Here is a 27,936-nt window from a genome sequence, read left to right as displayed (position 1 = left end):
CTCCTATTTTCCCTTAGACAATCAGGAAGCATTTTCTTTTTGTATGCTATTACTTATTTATTAAAGTTTAAAATTTTTTAAGAATATATACTCTTAATATCATGTAATATTTTTAATAGAATCTCTTAAAATCCTGATTCCTTGAAAATCTCCAAGAATGAACAGGCAGTCATGAAATGACGGAGGCAAGAGACAAGGATACGAAGGCAAATGTCTAGTCCTCACAGGTTGCTCAGCTGACTCACTCTGTAAAGATAGTAAACCAAACCCCAAGTTTAAGTCCCACCTGAACGTGACCATATCTTGACTTGGGTCTTTAGCAATATATGTACCGTACATGCCATTAAACATGTTACTGAATATTTTGTTTCCTTCCGTTATTATTGTATTGGTTGTGTTCTGTTTTGAAATTTATAAGCAACATTTGATTTATTGACATATAATTGACATATAATATTATACTAGTTTCAGTAGACAACATAATGATTTGATATTTGTATATATTGAGAAATGAACATCACAGTGAGTCTAGATAACTTTCATCACCATACATAGTTGCAATTTTTTTTCTTGATAATTCTTAAGGTCTACTGTCTTAGAAAATTTTCAAATATGCAATATACACCTTATATTACATCTTTACAACTCATTTATTTAATAACTGGTTTTTATCTTTTGATCCCTTCACACATTTTTTCTAGCCCACCCCCAGCCCTTGCCTCTGGCAGCCGCCAATCTGTTTTCTGTATCTATAAGCTCAGTTTTTAGTTTTTGTATTTTTAGACTCTATGTATATGTGAGATAATACAGTATAGATCTTTCTCTGACTTATTTCACTTAGCATAATACCCTCAAGATCCATCCATGTTATTGTAAGCGACTAGATGTCCTTATTTTTATGGCTGGCTAATATTCCACCTAGCGTGTGTGTGTGTGTGTGTGTGTGTTATTCTTTCTTTATCCATTCATCCATCAATGTACACAGGTTGCCTCTATATCTTGACTGTTGTAAATAATGCCGTATTGAACATGGAGTTCATATAACTTCTTGACTTAGTGTTTTTGTAAAATTTTTGTTACATTTTATTTTGTTTTTGTTTTTTTAAGTTCATTTATTTTTGGAGAGAGAGAGAGCAGGAGAGGAGCAGAGAGAGAGGGAGAGCGAGAATCTCAACAGGTTCTGCACAGACAGCATGGACATGGGGCTTGAACTCATGAACCATAAGATCGTGACTTCAGCTGAAATCAAGAGTCAGATGCTTAACTGATTGAGCCACCCAGTCCTCTTGTAACATTTTTGATAATGTATTTTCCCAACTGGATTTGTTCATTGTTCTTATACACAAAAAATATTTGTTGAATTAATAAAAGAATGAATTCTGCCTTAGCAATTCTCTAAAATGGATTATGGATTAAAATGGCTTTCAAGTTTTAAAGGAATATTTAACCCAGTGTTTGCCTTGGCTATTAAATCCTTTTTCCTTCTTATGAAAATTTATTCCATTTCTACTTTTTGTTGTGGAAAAGTTCCAGAAATCTGGAAAATTTTTTAATTCTCAAGGAGTCATTTTGAAGCCAAACAATCACGAATAAATCTAGCAAGTTTAAGAATATCATGAATGGTCAAGTAAATCTGGTAGATTTTTTGACTGTGTGATACTAATTTATGTTCTTATTTCCGAGGCAAATAACTGCGCGCACAAGAGATAAAACCAATATATTTCACAATTTTTTTTTATAAACTCAATGATGAAATGTACCCTTATTTATGTATTTTCAAAGAAGAGTGGTATATAATTGAGAACATAACGTTGTGGAATAATACTGTGAAATATATGAATATATTTTATTTTTTTTTCTCCTGAGTTAAAAAATAGAAAAAATGGTAATATCCTCTGGATACTAGTTATCCTTGAAAACTGAGAAATTTATATTTTTTTGAGAGTTGTTGTTTGTTTTTCTCTGATGTTCAGTGGACTCAAAGACTTAGACAATTCTTTGTCATTCTCTTCTCAGGAACTTTTTACGAGAAGACAATGACGGTGTAAAAGTCAGATCCTGTGTTTATGTGTGAAATGATGAGGATGCATTCTTCCATTGGTCAAGTTATAGCTTTTATTTGGAAGGTAAGGGCACTTCTGTTATAAATTCAAAATGTATTTCCTTCACTCAAAAATATTAATGAAACCATGAAATAAGATATAATAATATATGATAATGTATTTGGCTAGGAGTGTCATACACAGTGTTTCTCAATCTAATAGTACAGATGACTGTCTTCACTGTTAGCCCTAGAGGGCATGTTTAAAGACTGTTACCTGATCAAGTGTGAAATAACAGAGTCATATAGCTGTATCTCATTTGCTTTGTACATGGAGAGTCTACAACACCCAGACTGGAGCAACTAAAAAGCTAGGTTATAACTGATGGCTGAGCAAACTTATCTTTAGGTAGACTGAATAAGTCTGTGCCTTTTGAAGGAAGACTTCCATCTCTTGAGAGAGAGAGACAGAGAGATGTATATAGATATAGGTGAAATCTAGATAAAACTAACACTGAAATTAAGAGTGTTAATTCTCTAAATCATAACCACAATATGTTGTAGAAATGGTGATTCTACCTAAGAAAGGTAATCCTTCTGCATATGCCATCAATGCAGCTGTGCTCATGGAAGCTCAGAGGACACTGTGACACCTGAACTCAGAAGACCTTGACCTTGGTCCTGATTTGGTCACTAGAGCCTACATAATTCTACAGAAGCCAGTTACTTTTCTGAGGGGTGTGTGTGTGTGTGTGTGTTTCTTTTTTTACTTGAAAGATAAGTTGCATGACCCTGCTGTCATTTAATGTCTTGATTTTGGCAACTTTATGACACTACTATTTGACTGAATCAAACATATTTGACCAATTTTGACACATTTAAACAAAATATCTTAATTTTATATTGTTCCCCGAACACATCGTTTGATTTTAGGAAAAAACATTGGTATTTCCTTATAGCTTCTTCTTAATTCATCAGTAAAATGTCTCTCTTCCTGCCCATTTTCATCAGGGACAATTCAGATTCATAAGAAGGCTCTGTGGATTCAGCTGTGTTGAGCATCAGCTTGAGCTGAAAAATAAATTCGTTCAAAATTATGTCTGGTTGTTTGTTTCCCTTATTGGATTGAAAAAATTCTTTTTTTTAATTTTTTTAATGTTTTATTTATTTTTGAGACAGAGAGAGACAAAGCATGAGCAGGGGAGGGACAGAGAGAGAGGGAGACACAGAATCCGAAGCAGGCTCCAGGCTCTGAGCTGTCAGCACATAGCCCGAGGCGGGGCCCGAACTCAGGAACCGTGAGATCAAGACCTGAGCCGAAGTCAGTCTCTTAACCGACTGAGCCACCCAGGCGCCCCTGGATTGAAACAATTCTTATGTCTGGTCATGAAGATGCAATGAGAATATAGGAAAGCTAACTAAAAATTTTAGTTAACATATTTTGAGTTAAATGACCTCACAGGAAAAACCTTGCCCCAATTCATTACTGAGGTATAGATATCAGCTCCTTGATGCAAATGTCAAATGATATAATGTGCAAAATAATACGACACACGGGGTGAAATCGTTCAAAATACAAAAATTCTTGGAAAGGTGGTTTACTTTCATAATGAGCCTAGTGATATGGTTTGATCTATTATCATTTGATTATGCTTAAAATAAAACAACCAAATAAATTTCTAAATAGATGGAATTATTATGCATTGTACTAAATTGAAAAATGTGAGTTGAATAACCTAAAACACATATATTTGATAAATAGATATGATGCTGTTACCGACTTAAATCTAAATATTATCAAAGTAAAAGCAAGAGATTGAAAAATATTAAATTGTTAACCTTTTGCGACATTTTTTTTCATTTTGGTCTAGAATTGTTAGTTTTTAAATTTAGCTGCATCCATGTTTGTGAAGTATATGAAAAAAAATTTTTTTTATTCTAAGCCAAGCTACCCTCATTGACAATTTAGTGCAACTGTCCTTTCAGTCAGTCCCCTCTGAATCTTAGAGATTCTCAATGTGTACAGCAGGTAAAATCCAGTTGTCAGGCTCTATCGTTTCACACTTAATCGGGTAACAGTCTACAGTCTACTGACATGTCTTATAGGGCTAAAAATTAAAACAGCACATCGCTTCCACATAACTGAGTTCCATGAACAAAACAAAAACCATATTTTGTTTTCAAATTTAACATTTTATTAGCAGGTGAACAGATAATCCAATGCGTTATAAGAGCAAAACAGAAGAAGATTCTAGAGTTATGTTGAAGATGTAGGCATTAATTGAAAAATTCAAAATTCTGAGAAGCCAAGTACTTTCGTGCAAATAATCCCACCGTGATATTGGAAGTTCATATACTGAACATCAATTTGGGGAAGTCCCTTATAATTTCAGATGTTGGTTTACTGGCACAGTCGTTTAGTAGAAGCCAGAGAACCCATATCCTCCATAACACAGTGGGAGGCAGCAGCCATATCTGTGGCTTCTCCAGCTCCAGCCACAGCCCAGTCCAGGGAAACTTCCACATCCCCAGCCACAACCATAGCCCGGGCCCCCAAAGCCTCCGTAGCAGTAGCCCAGGCCTCCATAGTAGTTGCTGTGATGGTTCATGGTGTCGCGGGTGATGACTTGTTTCTCTGTTCAATAGAAGACCTTGAGTGTGAATTTCAGCATGCGTAGAGCGATACTTACACGCCCTGAGCAGACCAGGTGATAAAAACACATGCTACCTAGTTTTGTGTCATTCTGTGTGTTACCTGTCTGACACGATCCTGACATGAAGAGGCCCTCGAACTCATCAAAGTGTTTGAGCTTGCATTGCTATGTAGTCATGGTGCCCCTTAAACATACTGCATCCTTTTTATGAGAAAGGATCGCTGCACTTTCAAAGTCTGAACATCCCAGGCTAAATAAAATTCCTCATAACCAGACATATTGCATAACACAGTTGCTAGTGTTGTGTTTTAAAATTAAGGATTGCATCATCTCTGGCTTTCCTTGAATTGTCGTTCTTCACTTATAATTAAATGAAAGAAATTGGTTAAATTCAATTCGGCACAATTTATTATATCCTTTTAAAGGCACCTAATACCTCATGGTAAAGTCTTTTTTCAAAGCCAAAGAAGAGAAACATTTGAAAGCCTGGGAGTATCCGTTCACCTGCTGTGAACATCAGTAGAGAAGTTCAGGAAAAAAAAAAAGTTGAAAGAGAGTCGTCTTCGTTCTATTATTTTATAACATGGAACATCATACAAAATATTCTCTTTTTTGATTTTGCATACTAGCTTAGAAAATCAGTATTTGGGTTAACAACATGAAGTAATATTATTCAAATGTTAAAGGCAAATCAGAGTAATCAAAATGTATTTCATAAGCAGCATTAAAAAAATAAATTCAAAATTCCTTCTTTTCACATCCCGAGCCCCTTTCTTGCATATCATCTACCCAAAAATATAGATTACATCTGCCTCTCTGCCTCATAGACACCTTTTCCTCCCTTTCCACTAATCTATTATTTACCCTCTTATTCAATCAATTTTCCAGTATCACTTGCCTCAGTTCCTCTCAATTCCCGCTAAGGTCTGAGCAGTGAAATAAGGAAACATATACAATTTATCTTTGGCTTCCCTCCATTTTTATCCAATTTTTACCTAAATTCTTCTATATATATCTTCACTCTTACTATAATAGTTTTGTCCTTGTATTCTCTTTGTGTGTTTATTTTTTTTCTATTTCAGAAAACAGCTAACTTGTATCTGCTAAGATATGAAATGCTTATTAAGATCTTAGATGCTGAGAAAAAAAAATGCCTAATTCTCCATGAAATTCAGTAAGAGGCTGTTAACATTTAGAAGGTCTTCAGGGGCGCCTGGGTGGCTCAGTCGGTTGAGCAACCGACTTTGGCTCAGGTCTTGATCTCATGGTTCCTGAATTCGGGCCCCACATCGGGCTCTGTGCTGACAGCTCAGAGCCTGGAGCCTGCTTCAGATTCTGTGTCTCCCTCTCTCTCTGCCCCTCCCCCCTACACACTCAGTCTCTCTCTGCCTCTCAAAAATAAAGAAAACTAATAAAAAATTTTTTTAAAAAAGAAGGTCTTCAGAATCTCCAAAAATATAGGTATAAAAAGACAGAGTGGAGAAAGCATGAAGCGAAGCAAAAAGTCCTTCAGCTTACTTGGAGAACTGAATCACCTATGTGCAAGGCTGATTCAAATCCTGGTTGAGTCCTGCCAGATACGCTCTTCAACTGAGCATCTAAATTCTTTTTCACCTTTCGTGGCATCAAATGCACTGTTCAGCTTTTGTGGAGCTTATAAGCAATTATCAGATGATGCATTTTCCCAGCTGGACTTGTTGACTGCTGTGCAAATACTAGCAGGAAGTAGAAAATCAATGAGGAAGAGTCAAATGGATGAATGCACTCTAGGGTTCTTATAGGTAAGGATCATGCCTTCCGCAGACATGGGTATCTCTATGAATGTATCTGAGGATTTAAAGGAAGAACCGGCTCAAATAGTTTTCTTAGTTTAGAGAAGCTCATAAGCCATCATTTCATTTGCTTTTTGTTGTTGTTGTTTAAAGCATATTGTAAAATACTCAAATCTTAACTGTACAAATTAGTGATATTTTGCTTTAATTCACAGACTACCTAGATCGATTACACCCAAGCTGCCCAGATTTTCTCTTGACCCACCAGTTAGTATTCCTGCCTAGAAGTTTGCCTGTTTTGGATGTCATATGAATGAAATCATAAAGTATACCAGCACTTTTCTCCCCTGAAATACTTTGTACATCACTGTCTCTGTGAGATAGATGCATCTTTCTTGTTGCATGTAACGTTAGTTTTGTTGTTTTCATTGCTGCAAAGTAGCCCATTGTATAACTAGAGCACAATTTATTTACTATTTTGCTCCGGTAAATCTATATTTGAGTAGTTTCTCTTCCTTCCTTCCTCCCTTCCTCCCTTCCTTCCTCCCTTCCTTCCTTCCTTCCTTCCTTCCTTCCTTCCTTCCTTTCCTTCCCTCCTTCCCTCCCTCCCTCCTTTCTCTTTCTTTCTTTCTTTCTTTCTTTCTTTCTTTCTTTCTTTCTTTCTTTCATATGAATCAAGTCTCTATGTACCTTCTAATAGAGACCTTTTTTGTAGACCTAAGCATTCCTTTACTTTGGGTATACACAGGAAACACGTTGCCAATTTATACTATATATATTTAGCTTCAGTAGATTCTGCCCAAGATTTTCCAATACAGTTGCTAAATTTACTGTACCACCAGCAATCTATGACAGTCCCAGATTTTCCACATCCTTACCCACATTGACCGTTTCAGAGTCTTAATCTGATCATCCTTAGGGTCCATAGTGTTATCTGAATATTAGTTTAAATTGGTTTTGCTTGATCAATAATGACACTGGGAATTTAACATATCTTTACAAGCCACTTAGATATCCTTTCTTTTGAAATGCCTGTTCAGTATTTTGTCCATTTTTAACTGGGCTTATTTAATATTAATCTATTAATCAATATTTGATAATTGATTAGTGGGAACTCTTTACATTTTGGGGTAGTGGCATTTTATCAAACTTACACATTAAAATTATTTTCACCTGGTTTGTGGCTTGCATTTTTCTAGTTTACATTCTGTTTATAAAAGAACACAATGTTGTAATATAACGATGTCTAATTTAGTCATCTTTTTCTTTTATGTCTAATGCTTTGGGTTCCAATTACATTTTTTACTACATCACACATTGTTATTTAATTCTTTCTGACTGCCTTCTTCAGAACTTGTTCCGTTTTCATTGATCATTCTAAACACGAAAAACAGTCAATAACTTGAATATCTCATTCTCATTAAGTCAAGCTGAGGCTATAAAATTACAAATAAATCAGACAGGTTTCAGTGTGTCAGACTTTGCCCATTTGACCCTGCCAGATGTGCATCAGTTGTGTGATGTGTTGTTCCCAACATAAGCAATAGCTTTTCCCTGGAAATAAAGATGTGCTGGAGAATTTCCCTAACTCCAGCACAGACCCATAAAGGCAGTCATTTCAAATTCTAATAATATAATATTATACTAGGAATGTCAAATACCTGCTCCAAGCCATGGTATGGATTTTTCTTCTTTAGAACTACAGAAGGCCTTTGTTCAAATTCTGGAGAATTACTATTAACCATTAAGAAAATAGAATAGTTCTTGAACCCTGTCACGCTAAGTAGCATAGTCATCCAGTGGAGTCACCAAGCTATTACTTTCTCTGATCTGGCCAATCTAAAGCTAATATAATATGACTGGGTTGACTAAAAGGTTAGGTCTTACCATCTGAATCTGACTGAACAAATGTACTTTTGTGTTTAGCAAACAAGTCTGAGTCTTTCAAAATCCATCCTTAATATCAGAAATAGCATTTGAACTTGACACTGCTTGCTAGTTAATTTTTTTCAGATCCAGATAAACCAGAAATTAATAGGTTCAAGATTCGAAATCAAAACTAACACCACTGAGCAAAATTAGGTGGCTATTGTGGAAAACGGATTAATCTTCATAAACTCTGTGTTTATATTGCTATGATCATTGCAGGGACCGATAACCAGGAGTTTAGGACTGTTTCTCTGAAAGGACACAAGAAGAGAAGCACACTGTGAAAGGGAAAATCAGAATTGAGTTAAATAAATAAATAAGATAAGCCATAGCTTCCATTTTAAGTGAGGATAATTTATTGCAAAGGAAACAGGGAAATTCCACAGTTACAAAAGTGAAAATAGGGGGCACCCGGAGCCATGAAGCAGGCAAAGAGAAGATGATAATTATTCCTAGACTCTAAGATGCTAAATCCGTTGATCTTGGCTTGGTCCCAGCTGATACTGTTCGGTTCGAATTTTGGTTGATTTGAGTTATGAACCTGTAGCCTCAGATGTTCGAATTCCGGGGCAGGGTCTCAGTAGAAGCTAGAGAACCCATATCCGCTGTAGCACAGTGGGCGGCAGGAGCCATGTCTGAGGCCTCCCCAGCCCCAGCCACAGCCCAGTCTGCGGAAGCTGCCACATCCCCAGCCAGAGCCCCAGCCCAGGCCACCGAAGCCTCCACAGCCGCAGCCCAGGCCTCCATAGTAGTTGCCGTAGTATCTCATGGTGTCAAGGGTGTTGAGTTGGGTTTGCTATTCAAGGCAAGATCCTGAGTGTGAATGTCAGCATGGATGGAGGGAGGCTTATATACCTTGGTCAGAGCATGTGATAAATCACGTGTGTACCCTCCTTTTGTGTCATTTTTCTAATTGCCTCCCTGACAACAATGTATTCATTCATTGTCCCCTGACACAGGGAGAGGCCCTAACACTCAATTAAAATGTTTGAGATCGCTTTGGTGCCTCGTCAGGGTGGCCTCTAAATGTTATTGCATCACTTTATCAAATTATGTTCCATACTTTAGACATACGTAATTTTATTTGTCAATTATACCTCCAGAAAGCTGGCACAAAAAGTTATGGGATCACTTCATATGAAGGAATGAAGTATCTTCAACGGCAGGATATATCAGACCCCAAATAGAATTCTTCATAGGTAGCATGCCAATCATATTTCATGGCGTTGTGTTTTTCATTGAAATATTTCTTCATGTCTGGTTTTCTTTAGATTGCTATGCTTCATCTCCAAATTACATCAAAGAAATGGGTCAAATTCAAAGCTCTACAATCTATCATGTTCTTTCAAAGCATCTTATTCCTCAGTCTAAAAAAGTGAGGTATTTATCTCTTTCAGTGCTGACGAATGTAAACATTTGAGAGCCAAGAACAATCAGTCTGACTGTTGTAATACCGGTAAGGAATTCTAGAAAAATAAAATAAATAAAGGATCTACTTTTTTTTCTGTAAGTTTTAGAACGCTGGCCATCACTGCTGACCTACTTTATAGTTCTCACATTTGAAAACTAAAAACCGTTTTTGCTTGCTACAATTGATGAATCAATATCGATATATAATCATTAACTAAAATGCATAGTTTAAATTTCATTCTTTGTGTTGTACAGTTCCATGGGCTTTGGCAAGCGTGGGATAAAATTGTTCAGAAACCGAAGGCAAAACACGGTAATCAAAAATTTATTTCAGAGTAGCTTTAAAAGCTGATTAAAAGTTATCCTCCCAAATCCTAACCCTCTTCTCTTAGACATCTCTCCAAATTGCCTCCCAAAATACAGATTATATCTCCTCTCTATTTTTACATTCACTGTTTCCTCCCGTTGACTCGCCCATATATCTAACATACAATCTCCTTTTTTTAATTAATGCACTATTTTTAGTGCAGTTTTAAGTTTACAGAAATATTGAGCATGAAGTACAGAGTTTCTACAGTCTCCACACATTTCCCCCTATTATGAAACATCTTGAATTAGTATGGCGTGTTAATTACACTTAGTGAACCAATATTGGTATGTTATTATTAACTGAAATTTAAAGTCTAGGTTAGGGATCACTCCTTGTGTTACACTATGCATGTCATGTCGCCACTGGTCCCATGCGGTAATTTCACTGCCTTAGCAATCCTCTGTGCCCCACCTATTTCTCCCTCCCTCCCCCAAACTCTTGCTGCCACTAATCTTGTTGTCTTCATAGCTTTTCCTTTGCCAGAATGTCATTGTTGGAGTCATATAGTATGTAGCTTTTTCACATGGACTTCCTTCACTTAGCAATAAGCTTTTATGATTCCTCCATACCCTTGTGGCTTGAAAGCTCATTTCTTTTTAGCACTGGATAATATTCCATATTGTCTGGAGGTACCACAATTTGTTTATCTCTTCCTCTACTGAGGGAGTGTTGATTGCTTTCAAGTTTGGGCAATTAAGAATAAAACTTCTATACACATTTTTGTTCAGGTCGTTTTGTGTGAACATAAGTTTTCAACTCATGTGGGTGAAGACGGGGAGAGTTAGTGCTGGATCTTATGCATAAGACTCTGTTTAGCTTTGTACAAAACTGCTAGACGGTCTTCCAAAGTGGCTGTACCATTTTGCATTTGATCAGCAATAAATGAGAGTTCCCATTTCTCCACAACCATGCCAGCATTTTGTTGTCCGTGTTTTGATTTTAGCCATTCTAATAGGTATGTTACAACCTCTTTTAGAATATCATCCAGGTTCTGTCCCCCATTAACCATTAGGCTACAGTAGCTGCACAATATTGCAAAGTATGTAAAATTTCTCTTTGCCACCCATCATTCAGTCTATAGTCAGTCCCTTCTCTTCCTTCCTTTTGTATCTTTACTTTCAAAATAACAGTTTTCCATTTATGTGCCTTTTGCCTATTCTGTGTGTGTGTGTGTGTGTGTGTGTTTTCTTCTCAGGAAATACCATACTACACTCGACTAAGATGTCAAATGTATGTTGCTAAGATTTCACTATTTAAAAGATAATCCAAATCAAAGGGCTCAGTCAAATTCAATAAGATAACATTATACATGGGCAATGTCTTCAGAATCTCCAAAATGTAGATATAATGTTAAAGGATAAAAGGTAGAAGAAAGAAAATTGTGAGCAAAAGTTCCTTCTGTGGTGCCCTTAATTTTAGGCTTTGTCTTTAAGTTCTTGAGAATTTTATATGACCTCAAATATAGTGCTCAGGTTTTCCTCATTTTATACGTAATTTTCAAATAATGCAATTTCCCAACTGGATTTGATTATGTCTCTTTAACATCTACTATGTAATAACAATTAAAAAAACAGGGGTGCCTGGGTGGCTCAGTTGGTTAAGCGTCTAACTTTGGCTGAAGTCATGATCTCACGGTCCATGAGTTTGAGCCCCGAGTCAGGTTCTGTGCTGACAGCTCAAAACCTGGAGCCTGCTTTGGATTCTGTGTCTCCGTTTCTCTCTCTGCCCCTTCCCTACTCTCTTTCTCTCTCTCAAAAATAAATACATGTTAAAATATTAACAAAAAATAATAATAAAAGTAAATAAATAAGTAAATGTTGAAAGAATGAATGAATTCTAAGGTCTGTAAAAATAAACACCATGTTTCTCACACGTATGCAGTCAACTCTCTGACTGCATCTTAACAATAGGGATTTAAAATAGGAATAAGTTCTGGGGCGCCTGAGTGGCTCAGTTGGTTAAGGGTCTGACTTCGGCTCGGGTCATGATCTCACAGTTCATGAGTTCAAGCCCCGCGTCAGGTTCTGTGCTGACAACTCAGAGCCTGGAGCCTGCTTCAGATTCCATCTCTCTCTGTCTCTCTCTGCTTGTCCCCCGCTCACCCTCTGTCTCTCTCTCAAAAATAAATAAGTACTAAAAAATTTGAGAAAAAAATAAAATAAAATAGAAATAATTTCAAACGGCATTCTGTCTTTAGAGCAATGTATAACCATCCTTTCATTTGCATTGTTTTTCAAGCATAATAATGAATTATAAATTATATACAAATTTAGGCATAAAATCTAATGAATCCTTGGGGCACCTGGGTGGTTCAGTCGGTGAAACATCCAACTCTTGATTTCAGTTCAGGTCATGATCTTACAACATTCGTGAGTTGGAGTCCTGAATCAGGCTCTGCCCTGACAGGGTGGAGCTTGGTATTCTCTCTCTCCCTCTCTCTGCCCCTCCCCTGCTCTCTCTCTCTCTCTGTCTCCCTCTCTCTCCCAAAAATAAATAAACACTTAAAAATTTTGATGAATTATTGCAAATGTGCATACACTTCCTATATCAAGCATACCTTAATGCCTAAAATGTTTTTATTATTACTTTTTGGTCAATATCACACTATAAAAATAACCATCCTTCTAGATTTTGACAAGAGCCTCAGTAGATCTTATCAATAATTTCCCAAAACTGTTGTTAGGTTTATAGTCACACCAGCAATGTAAGATTTTCAGTTGCTTTACATCTTTGGCAATACTTGTCAAGCTATTTAATTTGATCATTCTTGTGGGCATGTAATAATATCTGAGTATTGTTTTAATTTGTTTTTTTGATCTGACAATTAATAATATTGGGTGCCATTAAGTATGCTTTTTGATCATTTAGATATCCTCTTTTGTGAAGTGTCCAAGTATTTTCTTCATTTTTAGTTCAGTTTATAATATTTTAGTGTTGACTTGTAAGAGCTCTTTGTAGACTTGAATACTGACATCTTGTCAGATCTATGTTCTGGAATATTTTCTTCCTGTATATACCTTATTTTTTTAACTTTAACATGATGTCTATATATGAAGAGAATTTCTTAATGTAATGGGTATGGTATGTTAACTTTTTTAAATGTTTATTTATTTTGAGAGAGAGGTTGTGTGAGCGGGGGAAGGGGCAGAGAGAGAGGGAGAGAGAGAATCCAAGCAGGCTCCGTGCTGTCAGTGCAGAGCCAGATGCAAGGATCCGTCTCACAAACCACGAGATCATGACCTAAGCCAAAGTTGAGAGTTGGATGCTTAACCAGCTGAGCCACCCAGGAGCCCCTGATGCATTAATTTTTAAAAATCTTATGTTTTATGCATTTTCGTGTCTTAATTAAGAACGTTTTGGCTGCCTCACACTTATTTAATTCCTTTGCTCTCTTCAGAATTTGTTCCATTTTTATTGTTCATCCTAAAGTAAAAGACAGTTGTAATTTGAATATTTCATTCTCATGAAGTCATTGGAAGCCATAACAACACAAATAAATCAGACAAGCTTAATGCTGTCACACTCTGCCTATTGGATCAGATAGCTCTCTCAGTTGTGCAGCTGATGATCCTGTGATGGATTTCTTCTGGACCAAGTGACAGCTTTCCCTGGAAGGAAATGTGTTCTAAAGTTTTTCTCTTAATTCTAACACAAATCAATGCAATCTAACAATAAGAGGTATGCTAATATGCAAAAGCTGCATTATACTAACAGAGTTAGTTTCTCTGATTAGTTATTGATTTTTTTCTTTAGCTATATAAAGTTTTTTTCAGACTATGATATGATTATCCAGTTAGGGGGGGAATAGTTTCACGTGAAATTATGTTTCACTCAGTGAAACTAAAGCATACAGTCCTCCAATGGTGACCCTAAAATATATTTACCTTGATCTATACACAGTGACACTCCAACACATCTCCTGAATTCACTGAAAGGATACAATCTGGCTGAGCAAATTCATCCATATATTCAGTAAACAAGTCTGAGATTTTCAAATGCATTATAATAAGTTTTTTAAGGAGAGTTTGGATTTTGCCCTATTACTAGTTGTTTTTACTTTGATACAGCTAAATTAGAAACTGATAGTTCAATCATATGATATTTGTGTTTCTGTGCCTGACTTATTTTGCTTAACATAATACAGTCTAGTTCCATCCACATGGCTGCAAATGGCAAGATTTCATTCCTTTTGACGGCTGAGTGACATTCCTTTGTATTTATATACTGCATTTTCTTTATCCTTTCATCAGTCAATGGACATTTGGGCCCTGATTTCACTCGTAAGTGGAATTTAAGAAACAAAATAGATGGACATAGGAGAAGGGAAGGAAAAATAAAAATGGCAAAACAGAGAGGGAAGTAAACCATAAGAGACTCTTAAACACAGAGAACAAACTGAGGGTTGCTGGAGGAGAAGTGGGTGGGGGGTTGGGCTAAATGGGTGATGGGCATTAAGGAGGACACTTGTTGGGATGAGCATTGGGTGTCATATGCAAGGGATGAACCACTGCGTTCTACTCCTAAAACCAATACTACACCGTATGTTAACTAACTTGAATTTAAATAAATAAATTTTAAAAAAGAGAAATTGGTAGTTCAAGATTCTACATCAGAAATTTACAAATCAAAATAAATGGGTGTGGTCAATCAGCTGTGATAATTAAGCTCTTTAAAGATGCATGACCAGAACAAGATGCTTTATTTGAGAGCCCTCGGGAAGGGAAGTATGCGATCTATGTGAGAGTAGGCACGGCAAAGTAGACTGCCTGGTGTTCAGTGACATTTGTTCTAGTCTTAGGTTCTATTTCTTATGCCATTCTTGATCCTTAGCAATCCATTTCACTTTTTGGAGTCCTTTCCCATCCAAGATGGCATTACGGTGAGCTTTTTAGGGATCCTACCAGCTTTAAAAATCTACTGGTTTTATTGAATTTGTTTAACTCAAACAAGGATATTCACTTTTTTTTACTACCTATATATATAAAATTGGAGAAGGGGGAGAGAAATGATGATATTATTATGTCTTTTTCATAGGCAAGTATTTATTTGAATTACTAACAAGAAATGTCTCACTCTTTGAAGGTCAACGTTACAAGACACTTGCTATAATGCATAAAGTTGAGGTCGGTCACAGCTTTACTACAGATTACTTTACAAGTGATGACAGTGATTTTTAAGTTTCCATGATGAATAACAAAATATTTCAAGGTGCAGAAAATATTGAAGAATAATACCTTGTCCCACCATGGAGGACCATGAGGAAAATAAGATAGAGCTCCACAAAAAAATGTTTATTTTCACTGTATATTTAAAGATATATTTTATTCTATCACTGTTTTTTTTCTTATAACTAAAAGGGCTAAATAAAAATAAGTTAAACTAAACAAAAAACTAGTTATTTTTCACATCGGCCTTACTTTAGCCATGAAAATATGTAAAGTTAATAGTTCAGTACTAAGTTTAAGTACCAGTGTTGTCTAACTAAAAGCTTTGGATAAGATGTGGTGTAGTGTTACAAGGAAAAAATCCTCATTTCAACTGAGTATTATGGTTTGCACATATCTATCTAGCCATATCTAGCCATATGGGTAAAAGATGTATTATATATATAAGATATATAATACATATATTATATATCTTATATATATATTACATATATACATATATTACATATATTATATATATATAATATATCTTATAACTTGGGCTTTTCATGAAGTACTTTATTTCTTCATTGTCAATTGTGTGCAGTTACAAATAATCACCTTGATATTTTGAGCTCCATGTATTCTGTTTTAGCTTAGGATAATTTATTGCAAAAGGAATAGAAAAATCCCACAGTTATGAAAGCACAAATAAAGGCCAGCAGGAGGCATGAAAGAGACCATTACAAAATGATAAACATTCCTAACATCATAGATGCTAAATGTTTTTGATCTTGGGTAAGTCCTAGATGATCTTGTTTGGTTTGGTGATTGTAGTCAAATTTGGATAGTCCTTCTATGGCCTCAGATGGTGGGCTCCAGGGCCAGGATTTTAGTAGAAACCAGACAATCCGTATCCTCTGTAGCTTGATGCGGGGCAGCAGCCATATCTGTAGCCTCCCCTGGCTACATCCCCAGCCACAGCCACAGCCCAGCCCACTGAAGCCCTCACAGCGGCAGCCCAGGCCTCCATAGTAGCTCATGGCACCAGGGACGGTAAATTTGGTTTGTTGTTCAAGGCAAGATCCCGAGTGTGAATGTCGGCGTACCTAAAGGGGTGCTTATATACTCTGAGCAGAACATACGAAAAATCACACGTGTAACCTTCCTTTGTGTCTTGCTGTGTACTATCTGTAATATTATAGCTCACAATTCTTCCATCCCCTGACACACAGAGAGGCCCTGATTCTCATTAAAATACTTCCGCTTACTTAGCTTCTCATTTAGAATGTCCTTGAGCCTTGCTGTTTTGCTTTTATGGGAAGAAATGGCTGACTCCTCAAAATTTGTACATTCCCACCCCCAAATTGAATTACTTATCACCAGGTGCATTACATCATTCACATTTGATGTCATCCCTTTCGTAATTAAACATTTTGTCTGTTCTGTCATCTCCCAGATGGATGTATCCATCTTCAACTAAGTTCAGGGATATTTGTTCAATTTACGGCTGTTAAATTAATATTTTTCAAAAAGCAAATTTATTTATCAAGGCAAGCACTGAAGAAAGAGCCTCTGTACGGAAAACATTTTTAAAAAGAAGGTACATGTGGATTTTTAGCATTTTAATTATAATAATCTTTATAATATTTTTGGCTTTGAGCACTAGTTTCAGAACCTTTTGCTTGCAAAACATGGAACAATTAATTTCAGAAACTGAGGGCACAAAGTCCACCTCAAGTGCAGGCTTATCAGAGTAGAAGTTTAATTTCCATTTCAAATCCTAAAAATCCCCTCCGTAATTGATGCTTTTCAAAGCCTTACTAAAACTGTAGATTGCCTCTGCCTCTATGTTTTTGCACACACCAATCTCTTCCTTTCATTACCCTACTTTAGTAATTCATATATGATCTTTATTGCCCTTCTCATTTTAGCTTTTATTCTTCTTCCCTTCCTCTCAAAACCTACTAGGAACTACCAGTTAAAATCTTAAAGTTTACTATATTTCCCCCCCACCCCAGGCTTATATTGGCTTAGTCTAGTAAATAGTTCTTTTCATGTCCTTTTCACATCCTCCGTAATATCTTTCCCTTTGTTTATATGTCTATTATCTTTTTTTTTATTTTTTTAAGTTTATTTATCCTGAGAGAGAGAGAATGAACAGGGAAGGGAAAGAAAGAGGGAGAGAGCATCCGAAGCAGGCTCCAGTCCGTCAGTGAGGAGCCCAACATGAAGCTTGATCTCACCAACCATGAGATCATGACCTGAGCTGAAACTAAGAGTCAGAAGCTTAACCAACTGAGCCACCCAGATGCCCTGTATAAGTCTATTCTTTACCCATTTATGCTCAGGCAATGTCTAACTACTTTGTACTACCTTGTAAATTGCTCATTAAGGTCTCATTTAAAAAATTAAAAAAAAAAAACACAATAACTCAGGGCCTTCTGAACGCTAAAAGAGGATTTTAAGAATGAAGCTATCTTCAAAGTTTTCAAAGTGAAGACACAGTGGTGAAATGAAACAGAATACACTTAACTAATCTCCATGTAGCTCCTGTCTCTTGATTTTTTTTAATGTTTTTTAATTTATTTTTGAGACAGAGAGAGACAGAGGATGAGTGGGGGAGGGGGAGAGATGGAGAGGGAGACACAGAATCTGAAGCAGGCTCCAGGCCCTGAGCTGTCAGCACAGAGCCCGACGCGGGGCTCGAACTCACGGAGTGTGAGATCATGCCCTGAGCTGAAGTTGGACGCTTAACTGACTGAGCCACCCAGGCACCCCTCCTGTCTCTTGATTTGGGTAATATTTTTAATTTACATGATTTTGAGTAAGTGGTTGAATTTTTATGACATTCCAAGTATTTTATCAAAGGTGAATTTCCACAAATGAGTGTTTCAACCCTAAACAGCAGAATAGGGAATTAAACACCATTTATAGAACTCAGGAAGAAATTGTAAGTAAATTATAAGAAATTGATAATTAACTATCATGGTTACCACAATCTGTGCAACGCTCTGACTACACCTTAGCAAGCTACCTTTTGAAGGCCAAAATATGGTTCAATATGTCATAGCCCAACCTATCCCATGTCTCTTTTTTCCAAACATTGTTCCATTGTTTCTTATCCTAAACTAGAAACAGTCGATAAGCTGAATTTTTCATTCTAAGTCTTTTCAAACACATGGCATCACAAATAACTCAGACTGGATTAAATATATTACGTTGTGTCCATATAACTCAGCCACGTCACGCGAAAGTGATTAATGGCTAATTTTTGTTCATTTGGATTTGAAAGAGATGTATCCACCTAAGATAAGACACTAAACAAGATATAAATGAAAAACCTCACTAGTCAAATAAATAAAAGAAGTTCCAAGGAATAAAATGTGATAGTTTGACACAAGACCAATTTTACCGCTAATAAGCAGCAGGATATTGACACTCAAATATTGTAGTATTAGTATATTATATTAATTAATATTATATTTGTCTTGTTTTTTTACTAAGTGAAAAAAATAATAAAAACAAAAGTATCCATTGGAAAATGAAGAATATATATTCCTTTGTAGAAGTATTGATTTATGTTCAGTTGTTAGACACAATGTAGACGATTTTTTCTTCTTTTCACTTTTAGGAAGTTTCCTTTGAAATGGATGTTAAATAACACTATAATAATGGGTAGGAAAGAATGAAATGCATTTTCCCTTGGGATAAATAATAGTCTTTACATATATATAAAGGAAACTTTTGTTATAAATTCCAAAGGTTGTCCTGTAACTGAGACACAAATCAATAAAATATGAAAATGTAGGTCACAGAAATATACTATATTATACTAGGAATGTCACATAGATTTTTCTTCTCATTTTCATTATAATGATAATTATTTTTCTTGGTAACTTTGGAACACCTTCCTCAGGCTGTAAAGGTACTGACCTGTGTGAGAATAGAATCGTTTCAAATGAAATTTAGTTATATGAGTAAAAATTCTGTAAAGACATGACTAAAATGTATCTCCAACATCCTCTCCTGTGAAAGTACAACATTTGACAGGACAAGTGATAGGAGCTGGCTGATTTTATTTTTTTTCTCTCTTCAAGTTGCATAAACAAATCCAAATCTTTCTAATAAAAAGCCACGATCTTGAGAAATGAGTTTTAACACTGTTCATTCTTCATTTGCCTTGCAGTACAACCAAATTAGAAATTGAGAAGGCAATTATATACAATGAAATAAAATTTCCACAATAAAAATGTAAAAGAAAACACAATAAGAGGTAGTTAATCTAACAGAGGGAGCTATTTCCCACAAACTCAGTTATAAAATTGTAGCTGTTCATAGGGCAAGAAGTTTCCAGATGGTATTCAAATTTGTAAAAATACAATGAGAGTGAGTCAGCATGATGGGGCAGATCACCAGGATTCAGTGAACTGGTTTGTGATCTTGGTTCTGACAATTGTGGTATTGGTGACTCTAGGTTTCACTTAACCATCTGGAGTTTGGGCACCTGAACTATAAGGGGCAGCACAACATCTTTCAGTCTATGTCAGCTCTCACTTCTGCAGTGGCCCTTGTATTATTGGAGGTCACCAACTCAAACAGTAATAAAAGCTTTACTTGGTTCCATTACCTGAATATGCCATTCAAATTTGAAAAGGTAATATATTTCTATTACCTCTTTTATATACTCTATTATGTAAAATACCAACAATAAAATTCTTGCTTTTGGTGAGTGGTTATTGATTGGAAATCCACTTTTCAATCTTTTGGGGGCGCCTGGGCGGTTCAGTTGATTAAGCATCTGATTTTTGATTTTCGCTGAAGTCAGGGGATTCATTCAGCTCTACGTCATGCTCCACATTCCACAACATGGAATGTGACTGGGATTTCTCTCCCTCTCTCTCTCTGCTCCTCCCCACCCCTCAAAATAAAATAAATAAATAAAATAAAAATAAAAATAAAATAAACCCCTCAAAATAAATATGAATAAATAAATAAATAAATAAACATTTAGAAAAATCCTTTGGATGAGTGATGGCTCTAATCAAGTAAAGCTACAGAGTAATTTATTTTCTGGCTGTATATAGGTGTTTGCATTTCATATACAGTTGCAAAAGGCTTTAATGCCATGATAATGATGATGGCAAAAGTAGAAAAGAGTATCATTGCATGCTACAGAGGAACAGTGAGATAATAAAAATCTAAACCAATTAATATGCTTGATTCTACATATATTTTAATTAACTTATTTGAAATAGATTTATAAAATAACTGTCTATAAAATAACTTTTCATGAGAATGTCAAGTAGGGGAAATAGAGAAAAATACTATATATGATCAAGAAATTCATTTAAAACAAATGCTTTTTTTGCCTAGAAGTTCAGAGAAATATTTTGATCTATCACTCTTCTTTTCTTACCATAAAAAGCTAAATAAGGACAAATTTTCAAAGAAGGATAAATTTTATTTATTTTGGACTGCATTGATAAATGGAATTGTACAAAATGTTAAACAATATAAATTCTTTTTTATTTATTACAATAAATACATAGTTCAAAATTGTTAGACTTGATTTTTTATTCTTATTGAATTTAAATCTAAGCATTATCTAATTAAAATAAAGAAAAAATCAATGGATATTTGAGAACTTATTCATTTCAGTCTAAATTGAATGTTCTTTTTATATGTCTGTGAAATATTTAATACAAAAGAAAGTACATTGAAACCTTTGAAAGTTGTGTAGTCTCTACGCTTAGTTACATGTATAATTGAAAATAAAGAATTAAACAAAAGCTGCATTTATGCTTCAAATTAAGAGACTTTATTAAAGAAATCAAGGAGACAGAGACAAATTTGTGTAATTATAAATCTACTGAAAACTTTAGGTGCTAATTATTTTGAATAAATGGACCCACGCAGTCTTCATTGATCCAGAGGTTGAAATCAGATTCAGCAAGTCCGCTCATGGAACAATATATAGATTCATGAAGAAGAATTTTAATAGAATCCAGAGAATCCATATCCCTCTAGCACAATGGGCAGTAGCAGACATATCTGTCGCCTCCCCAGCCACCGCCACAGCCCAGATCTCCAGAGTAGCTGCCATAATACCTTACGGTGTCAAGAGTTAAAGGCTTGGTTTGTTCTCGAATGTGTGCTTCTTGACTATGAATCTTCACATCTGCTCAGAGGCTTTTATGCCCTAAATTTTATGGATGTGGTAAATCATCCAAACACACCTCATTTTCCTTCCTCAGAAGAAATTTCATGAAACAAGTATTTTTGGCTCTTTTGTTTAATATGCATGGAATAATCTTCCATCCCGGTAAAAATTTTAAGTTGATCTTTAGCTCATTTAGCTCAATTCCTTTTATTCAATTATGTTTATAATGAGAAATATTCATTTGCAACTTCAAAGACTATTCCTACATCAGGACTTGCATAAACTCCACCTCATTTAGATTTCTGAGGGTCTCTACAGCTCAGTCAAGTGACTATCTGACAGTTTCATCAAGATGATACTACTTTACCACATATGCTCTCTATTTTTTCATGGTGATGACTACCTGTTATTATTTGAGCTACACAGGGCACTAATGTTATTCTTAAATCCATGCCCTATTTGAAACTGTAGTCCCTTAGACATCAAATACCTAAAAATACTGAGATACAAACAAATTTTACCTGATTTTGTGTGGTTCAGGGCCAACATAGAACCAATTCTGTTGACAGTGTCTCAGACATATTCCTTAATTTTTAACACACGATAGTTAAAATCTTGTTGCTTCCTTAAAGAAGGCACTTCCAGACCTGAAAAAGGACAGAGAGAAGAAGAGGAGAGAGAATATAACAAATAAATGTTCCTTTGCTCTCTATATTTAATTCTAATCAAAACTGATGGAGCCTCAGTTTAAATAAATGTTAATAATCTTTTACAATTATGATCTGAAAGAGGTGCAGAAGGCATTCTGGCAATTTAGGTCTTCTTTCTGGGATCCAGGATTACAGTATTATGCTAGAATAAATACATAGCTCTATTGATCTTCTTGTGCAGGAAGTGAGAGGAGAAACAAAAATGTAGACAATGTGAGTCAGAGTGATTTCTCTCAGAGATTAATCTAAGGATATCTTTAACATTGTGTATGTGTTCTTAAAATTTCGATACTCATTTTAACTCCATCACCCCAAATGATGAGAAAATTAAAGAATTATTTGCTAATGGTTTCCACATAATACTAATTGGATATTTGATATTCTACTGCCTAATATCCATGTTTCATTTTTTAAAACCTGTTATTTAATGACTAAGGGCATAGATAAAGTTCTTTTGAGAAGAGATTACCACATAGCTCTAAGATAATTATGATGATTTAAAAAGTCACAAGGGGCACCTGAGTGGCTCAGTTGGTTGGGGGTTGGACTTCGGCTCGGGCCATGATCTCACGGTCCGTGGGTTCGAGCCCCACGTCAGGCTCTGTGCTGACAGCTCAGAGCCTGGAGGCTGCTTCAGATTCTGTGTCTCCCTCTCTCTCTGCCTGTCCCCTGCTTGCACTCTGTCTCTCTCTGTCAAAAATAAATAAACATTTAAATAAATAAATAAATAAATAGTCACAAAATACTTAATGTCATTGCTTTGTTCTACGATTTAATTTTAAATTCTACTGAACTATATTAATATTATAGTTATATGTATATTGACCACTCAGTCAAAGCATTAGTGCTGGTTCCACCCCAGGCAGGAATAATTCAGTAGAAAATAAACTAACCTGATTTTCCAAAGACTTTCTCTTTTTTTTAATGTTTTTTTTAATTTATTTTTGAGAAACAAGGTGGGTAAGGACAGAGACAGAGGGATATAGAGGATCTGAAGCAGGCTCACGCTGCTGTCGAACTCATGAACTACAAGATCATGACCTGAGCCGAAGTCAGAGGTTTAACTGACCGAGCCACCCAGGTGCCCCTCCAAAGGCTTTCTTTATATCAAGACCGAAGTCAAATGCTCTGTACTAATTTCTGTACTGAAATATTCTTGTATTGCATAAAAGTCAACAATTTCTCAAATTAAAAGTTTACTAAAACTGACACGAGAAGAAATAAAAACCTTAATGACTATATCTCTTAAGGAAATAAATTCTGTATTACAAAGGAAAAAAAAAAACAGACTTCTAACAAAGAAAACTCCAGATTCACATTGTTTTAGTGGTGAATTTCAGCAACTTCTCAAATAATGACAACTATTGAAGAAATAATATTAATTTTAGACTAATTCATTCAGAAGATAAATTCAATCTACAAATCTAGGATTCAGTTATATATGAAAATTTAGAAAATAAAGTACAAGAATATGATTAAGAATATCAGAAAAATAAAATACAGGTAATTTAAAGAAAGATGTGAAAGACTTAGTTTTTGATAGTTACAAATTAATGGTAGAAGCAATTACTAAAGATATGTATGTATAGATATAGATATAGATATAGATATAGATATAGATATAGATACACACACATTTAGATATATATAAAATGTTTATGTATGGACAATAGAAAGAATATCTCTGAAATTATATATTAAATAAGATCCTCATTGAAAGTCCAGTATGATGTATACATATTTACAAAAGATTCCAAAGTGTATAAGGAAATCCAAGAAACCTAGAATATCCAATGCAATCTTTAACAAGGAAAAAAAAAGCTTTACATTGACTGATTTTAGCACTTATTAAACTCAAATAATCAAGGAAGTGTAATATTGGTATGAGGATACACAAGTAAGTCAATGAAAAATGTTAGGGAGTCTGGAATCAGAGGGTTTTTTTCCTACAAAGATCCCCCCCCAAAAAAAAAAAACTTTCATCACATGGTACTGAAATAATGGAATATTTATAGGGAATGAGAAGAAAATGATCTTAATTTCTGCCTCGTATACACAAAAATTAATTCAAATGTATGATAGGACTAAGCATAAAAACTAAAATTTTAAGGCTTCTAGAAGTTTATTTGTTTGTTTTGTTTGAAGACATAAAAAGTACTAACTGTAAAAAAAGAAAAAAGAAAAGAAAAAAAAAAAACATTGTGAAGTGAAATACATCAACAGCAAGCCACAGACTGGAAAAAATAGTATAGCTATAGATATACAGCATAGATGATAAAGATAGGTATAGCTATAGAGATAGAGAATAGAAACGATAGAAATAGAGATATCTATCATATGTAAAGATCTCTTACAATTCAAATGTCTAAAGACAAATATACTCCCCACACCTGAGAACATTGAAAGGAAGATATACAAATAGTCAATAAACAAATACATTGTGTGGCATGATTAGTTATCAGAGTTATCAGGGAAACACAAATTAAAAACACAATTATATAACATTACTCATCCACTACATATGCCAAGGTTAACAGAAAAAAATTGTGTTTTCTTACCCAATAGACTGTGATTTAGGTTAATTGTTATTTACAAAAAATTTAAGCTAATTTAAAAATGTTTCTAACTTTCATTAGTGTGACTTCTAATACAGTTTCCCATATAATGTCTCCATTGGAATTATCATCTTATGGTAAATTCCCAAGAGAGTTTAAGCCTAAGGTTTTGGTACATAGTACCACACTTCAAAAAGTTCTGCTAGCATCCTTAATGTAAAGCAATTTTTAAAAGTGGAAATAGCCAATATTTGCGCGGGCAGGGTGGGGGGGGGGAATGTCAGGCTCAAAAAGTTCTGGGTGATAAGCAGATTAAGTAGACCTTACTCTGCAAATAACTCATGAGGCAGCTAGTAAAAAGACAATGGATAACAGGGTCTGTGTGATAGGATCGTTAGACTTCTTGGTTCAGTGGTTCACCATGAAACTCTCACGCAGCTCCTTGGTATCAATTTCTCTCTGATGATCGAGAATACTGTGAATATAACCAGTGGCGAAGTGGCCAAATAAGTTAAAATTATAACGAAGACTCTTTACAACCAGAATCTTAGCCAAGGGGTTTTAGCACCCAAAATCACTGCCATAAATTAGAGTTTGCTCCAATACAAATGTTTATTAATAATTCAAAAAGCCATCTAAAGCATATTTACCATGTAATAAGCTCCTCCAGTGATCACTGACAAGACCACTTGGGACTGAAAAGTCTGCATTCTGACTCACAGACACAGAAGAGGGAAGAAAAATAACAAGCTGAGAAAGACCAGGAACTTCTCCCTCTCGAGCTAAATCTATATTTGGTTTTCAATGATTTAATAATGGAAATAAATGATCTCCTCAGGAAAAGAAGCAGTTGCCTTCATTTGAAATATCATAAAACAAAGGGAAATTATTAAGATAAATGACTAAAGTTAAGACCATATTGTAATGCCACATTAAACACGTTTATTGGAAAATGATTATAGAGATCTCTCCCAGTGTAAAATACACTAAAGAAATTTCAGATGAAAAATGAGTGTCTTGAGAGTGAAAGGAGAAATAAGCGCTGTGGTAAAATATCCAATATTTATAGAATAAGTTTGAATTGCTACTGAACAGCTGTACATACACAGACAGCTCTTAAATCTTATGCCAACAAGTTTGTAAGCCTTCGATTCATCTTCTCTGCCTGATATAAGCTGGAAATAGATTTGGTAAAATTAAACATTTAAGAAGTTGGATTTTGTTGTTGGATCGTTCTGTCAAGTATCTTAGGTAGAAACCAAGTATCCAGCATCTTCCACAAAAAAAATTGGATGACAACATTTATATCCACAACCGCCCTTACCTTGTTTCCAAAAGCCGTCACGTCCAAGGTCATTGCAGCAGCCCTGACCATGGAAGCTGGGGTCAGTTACCTCATTGTGTAGAGTAGATGTTCAAAGACATTTAAACTTCTTCAGTGGTAACTGTGACAAGTCTAAGTATTCTATGTATAACATTTATATCAAAGGACATATGGATGAAAACCTCAGTAATTTGTTTTCTGTTATGGGAAAAGGGGGCCTCACATCTTTTAAAACTAGGATTTCTTGGGGCACCTGGGTGGCTCAGTCAGTTGAGTGTCCGACTTCAGCTCAGGTCATGATCTCACAGTTTGTGAGTTCGAGCCCCACGTCGGGCTCTGTGCTGACAGCTCAGAGCCTGGAACCTGCTTCGGATTCTGTGTCTCCCTCTCTCTCTCCCCCTCCCCTGCTCATGCTCTGTCTCTCTCTGTCTCAAAAATAAATAAAAACATTAAAAAAATTAAAAAAAACAAACAAACTAGGATTTCTTTGGTGGACTGGATCAATCAACATTTTCCAATTAGAGCTATTAGGTTTTGATCATGTTTACCACCTATTCACCTTCAGTATAGATTTTATTTTTTTGTGTGTTTTCGAGGGCTTCCATGTTTTTTAATAATATTGTATAGTTCTTTCTAACAAGATATCTTCAGTATATCTCAGAGAGCAGAGCAAGAATACCAGGCTGTTGGTAATACTGAATTTATGTATTGGGGAGAATTAGTGCTTGCCCTATGAATGATGTCATCACTGTGTTTTTAGGGAAAAATACCTAAAGATCCATTTAAATACCCATTTCAAACTCTGTCTCTACCTCTCATCTACCATTGACTTTTTCATGTTTTGTTTTAGATATTTAAGTCATCTATTAGTCATTTGTAAACATCAGCTAAGATCTGTTAACACTATATAGGCTTTATCTTTTTACCCATTGAATGCCTGGCACATAGAGTCTGTGTTCAATATCTTTCTGAGTGAATGTGCCTTCATTTGATTCAATTATATACACAAGTCTCCATCACCATGGTAGTGTATATGGCACTCTTAGAGGCAATGAGTTTCTGCTTTTTACCCAGAAGTTCACTAATGCCCACTTAGAAAAAGTCAAACTTCCTTCCTCTGGCATTGTAAGGATAACAGGTTTTCATCCAAATTCAAGCTGCTGTCCTCTTTCCTACTCATTAAACTTCAAACTGGGAGGCGGGGTGGGGGGGGGGGATCCTGAAAGAATGCTTCCTTGAATCTGCTAAGAGTATATACCAAAAACAGAATCTTTTAATGCCACAATTTTCCATTTACTCTTATTTTACCCAGGAAGAAGAAAGCATCACCTAAACCCCAATGCATTTGGTAAGAGTCTATATTACTATTACTTTTATCTAAAGACATGGAAATGTTAGCACTCTTACCTTGTAGTTCTTTTAAAAGATTAAGTACCATCAGATTAGCAGGTCCAAATATTCCTTGGAGTACCTTGGCTCAGTCATCTGAATGGGTCATGGATAAGGAAGCAATCGTGAGGGGAAAAAAATTCCCACCCTAGAACGGAAGTATTTTTTTTTCCCTGATCAGATATGTTCTTTATCAGTTTATCTTTAATCAGTTGGGGGTGGTGGGAGGAGAGGAGAATTTATGATGTCACAAAAGCATGGTTGAAATCAACCACGGAATCCACAGTCTTGCTGGTGATGCTATTGCCAGTCCCAGTTCTTGTAGAATGTCCCATCAAGGTTATGAAAGCCTTTGATAGAATGCAAGAAGAACATATTAGAAAACCCTTTGGAGTAAAGGATCTGGAGGTCAAGCTTTCTGTTTCTAGAGTCTAGAAACATCAATAGGTTTTTCAGTAGAAGTCAAATCCATATC

At 35.4% G+C, this 27,936-nt stretch overlaps 2 protein-coding genes and 1 long non-coding RNA gene across 3 annotated transcripts; all 3 read right to left on the bottom strand.

Moving 5' to 3' along the window:
* Positions 1-2,729: 2,729 nt before the first annotated feature.
* Positions 2,730-27,680, bottom strand: LOC122230558. The gene is made up of 3 exons (XR_006207545.1): positions 27,480-27,680; positions 22,005-22,130; positions 2,730-3,112 (listed from the first exon to the last, which is right to left on the bottom strand). It is a non-coding gene; the product is annotated as an uncharacterized LOC122230558 (long non-coding RNA).
* On the bottom strand, positions 4,459-4,650 carry LOC122230557 (keratin-associated protein 19-8-like). Its single transcript, XM_042956447.1, has one exon. It carries the CDS (start codon positions 4,648-4,650, stop codon positions 4,459-4,461), a length of 192 nt encoding a protein of 63 aa, XP_042812381.1.
* LOC122230556 (keratin-associated protein 19-4-like) lies at positions 8,974-9,165 on the bottom strand. The gene has a single exon (XM_042956446.1). It carries the CDS (start codon positions 9,163-9,165, stop codon positions 8,974-8,976), a length of 192 nt encoding a protein of 63 aa, XP_042812380.1.
* Positions 27,681-27,936: the final 256 nt, after the last annotated feature.

This window comes from Panthera tigris, chromosome C2 (genome assembly GCF_018350195.1).
Source record: "Panthera tigris isolate Pti1 chromosome C2, P.tigris_Pti1_mat1.1, whole genome shotgun sequence".
NCBI lineage: Eukaryota > Metazoa > Chordata > Mammalia > Carnivora > Felidae > Panthera > Panthera tigris.
This window is presented reverse-complemented; position numbering and strand designations above follow the sequence as displayed.

Bases quoted from the DNA above. Each gene is read 5' to 3' on its own strand.
- LOC122230557 (XM_042956447.1), bottom strand. From the start codon at position 4,650: ATGAACCATCACAGCAACTACTATGGAGGCCTGGGCTACTGCTACGGA.
- LOC122230556 (XM_042956446.1), bottom strand. From the start codon at position 9,165: ATGAGATACTACGGCAACTACTATGGAGGCCTGGGCTGCGGCTGTGGA.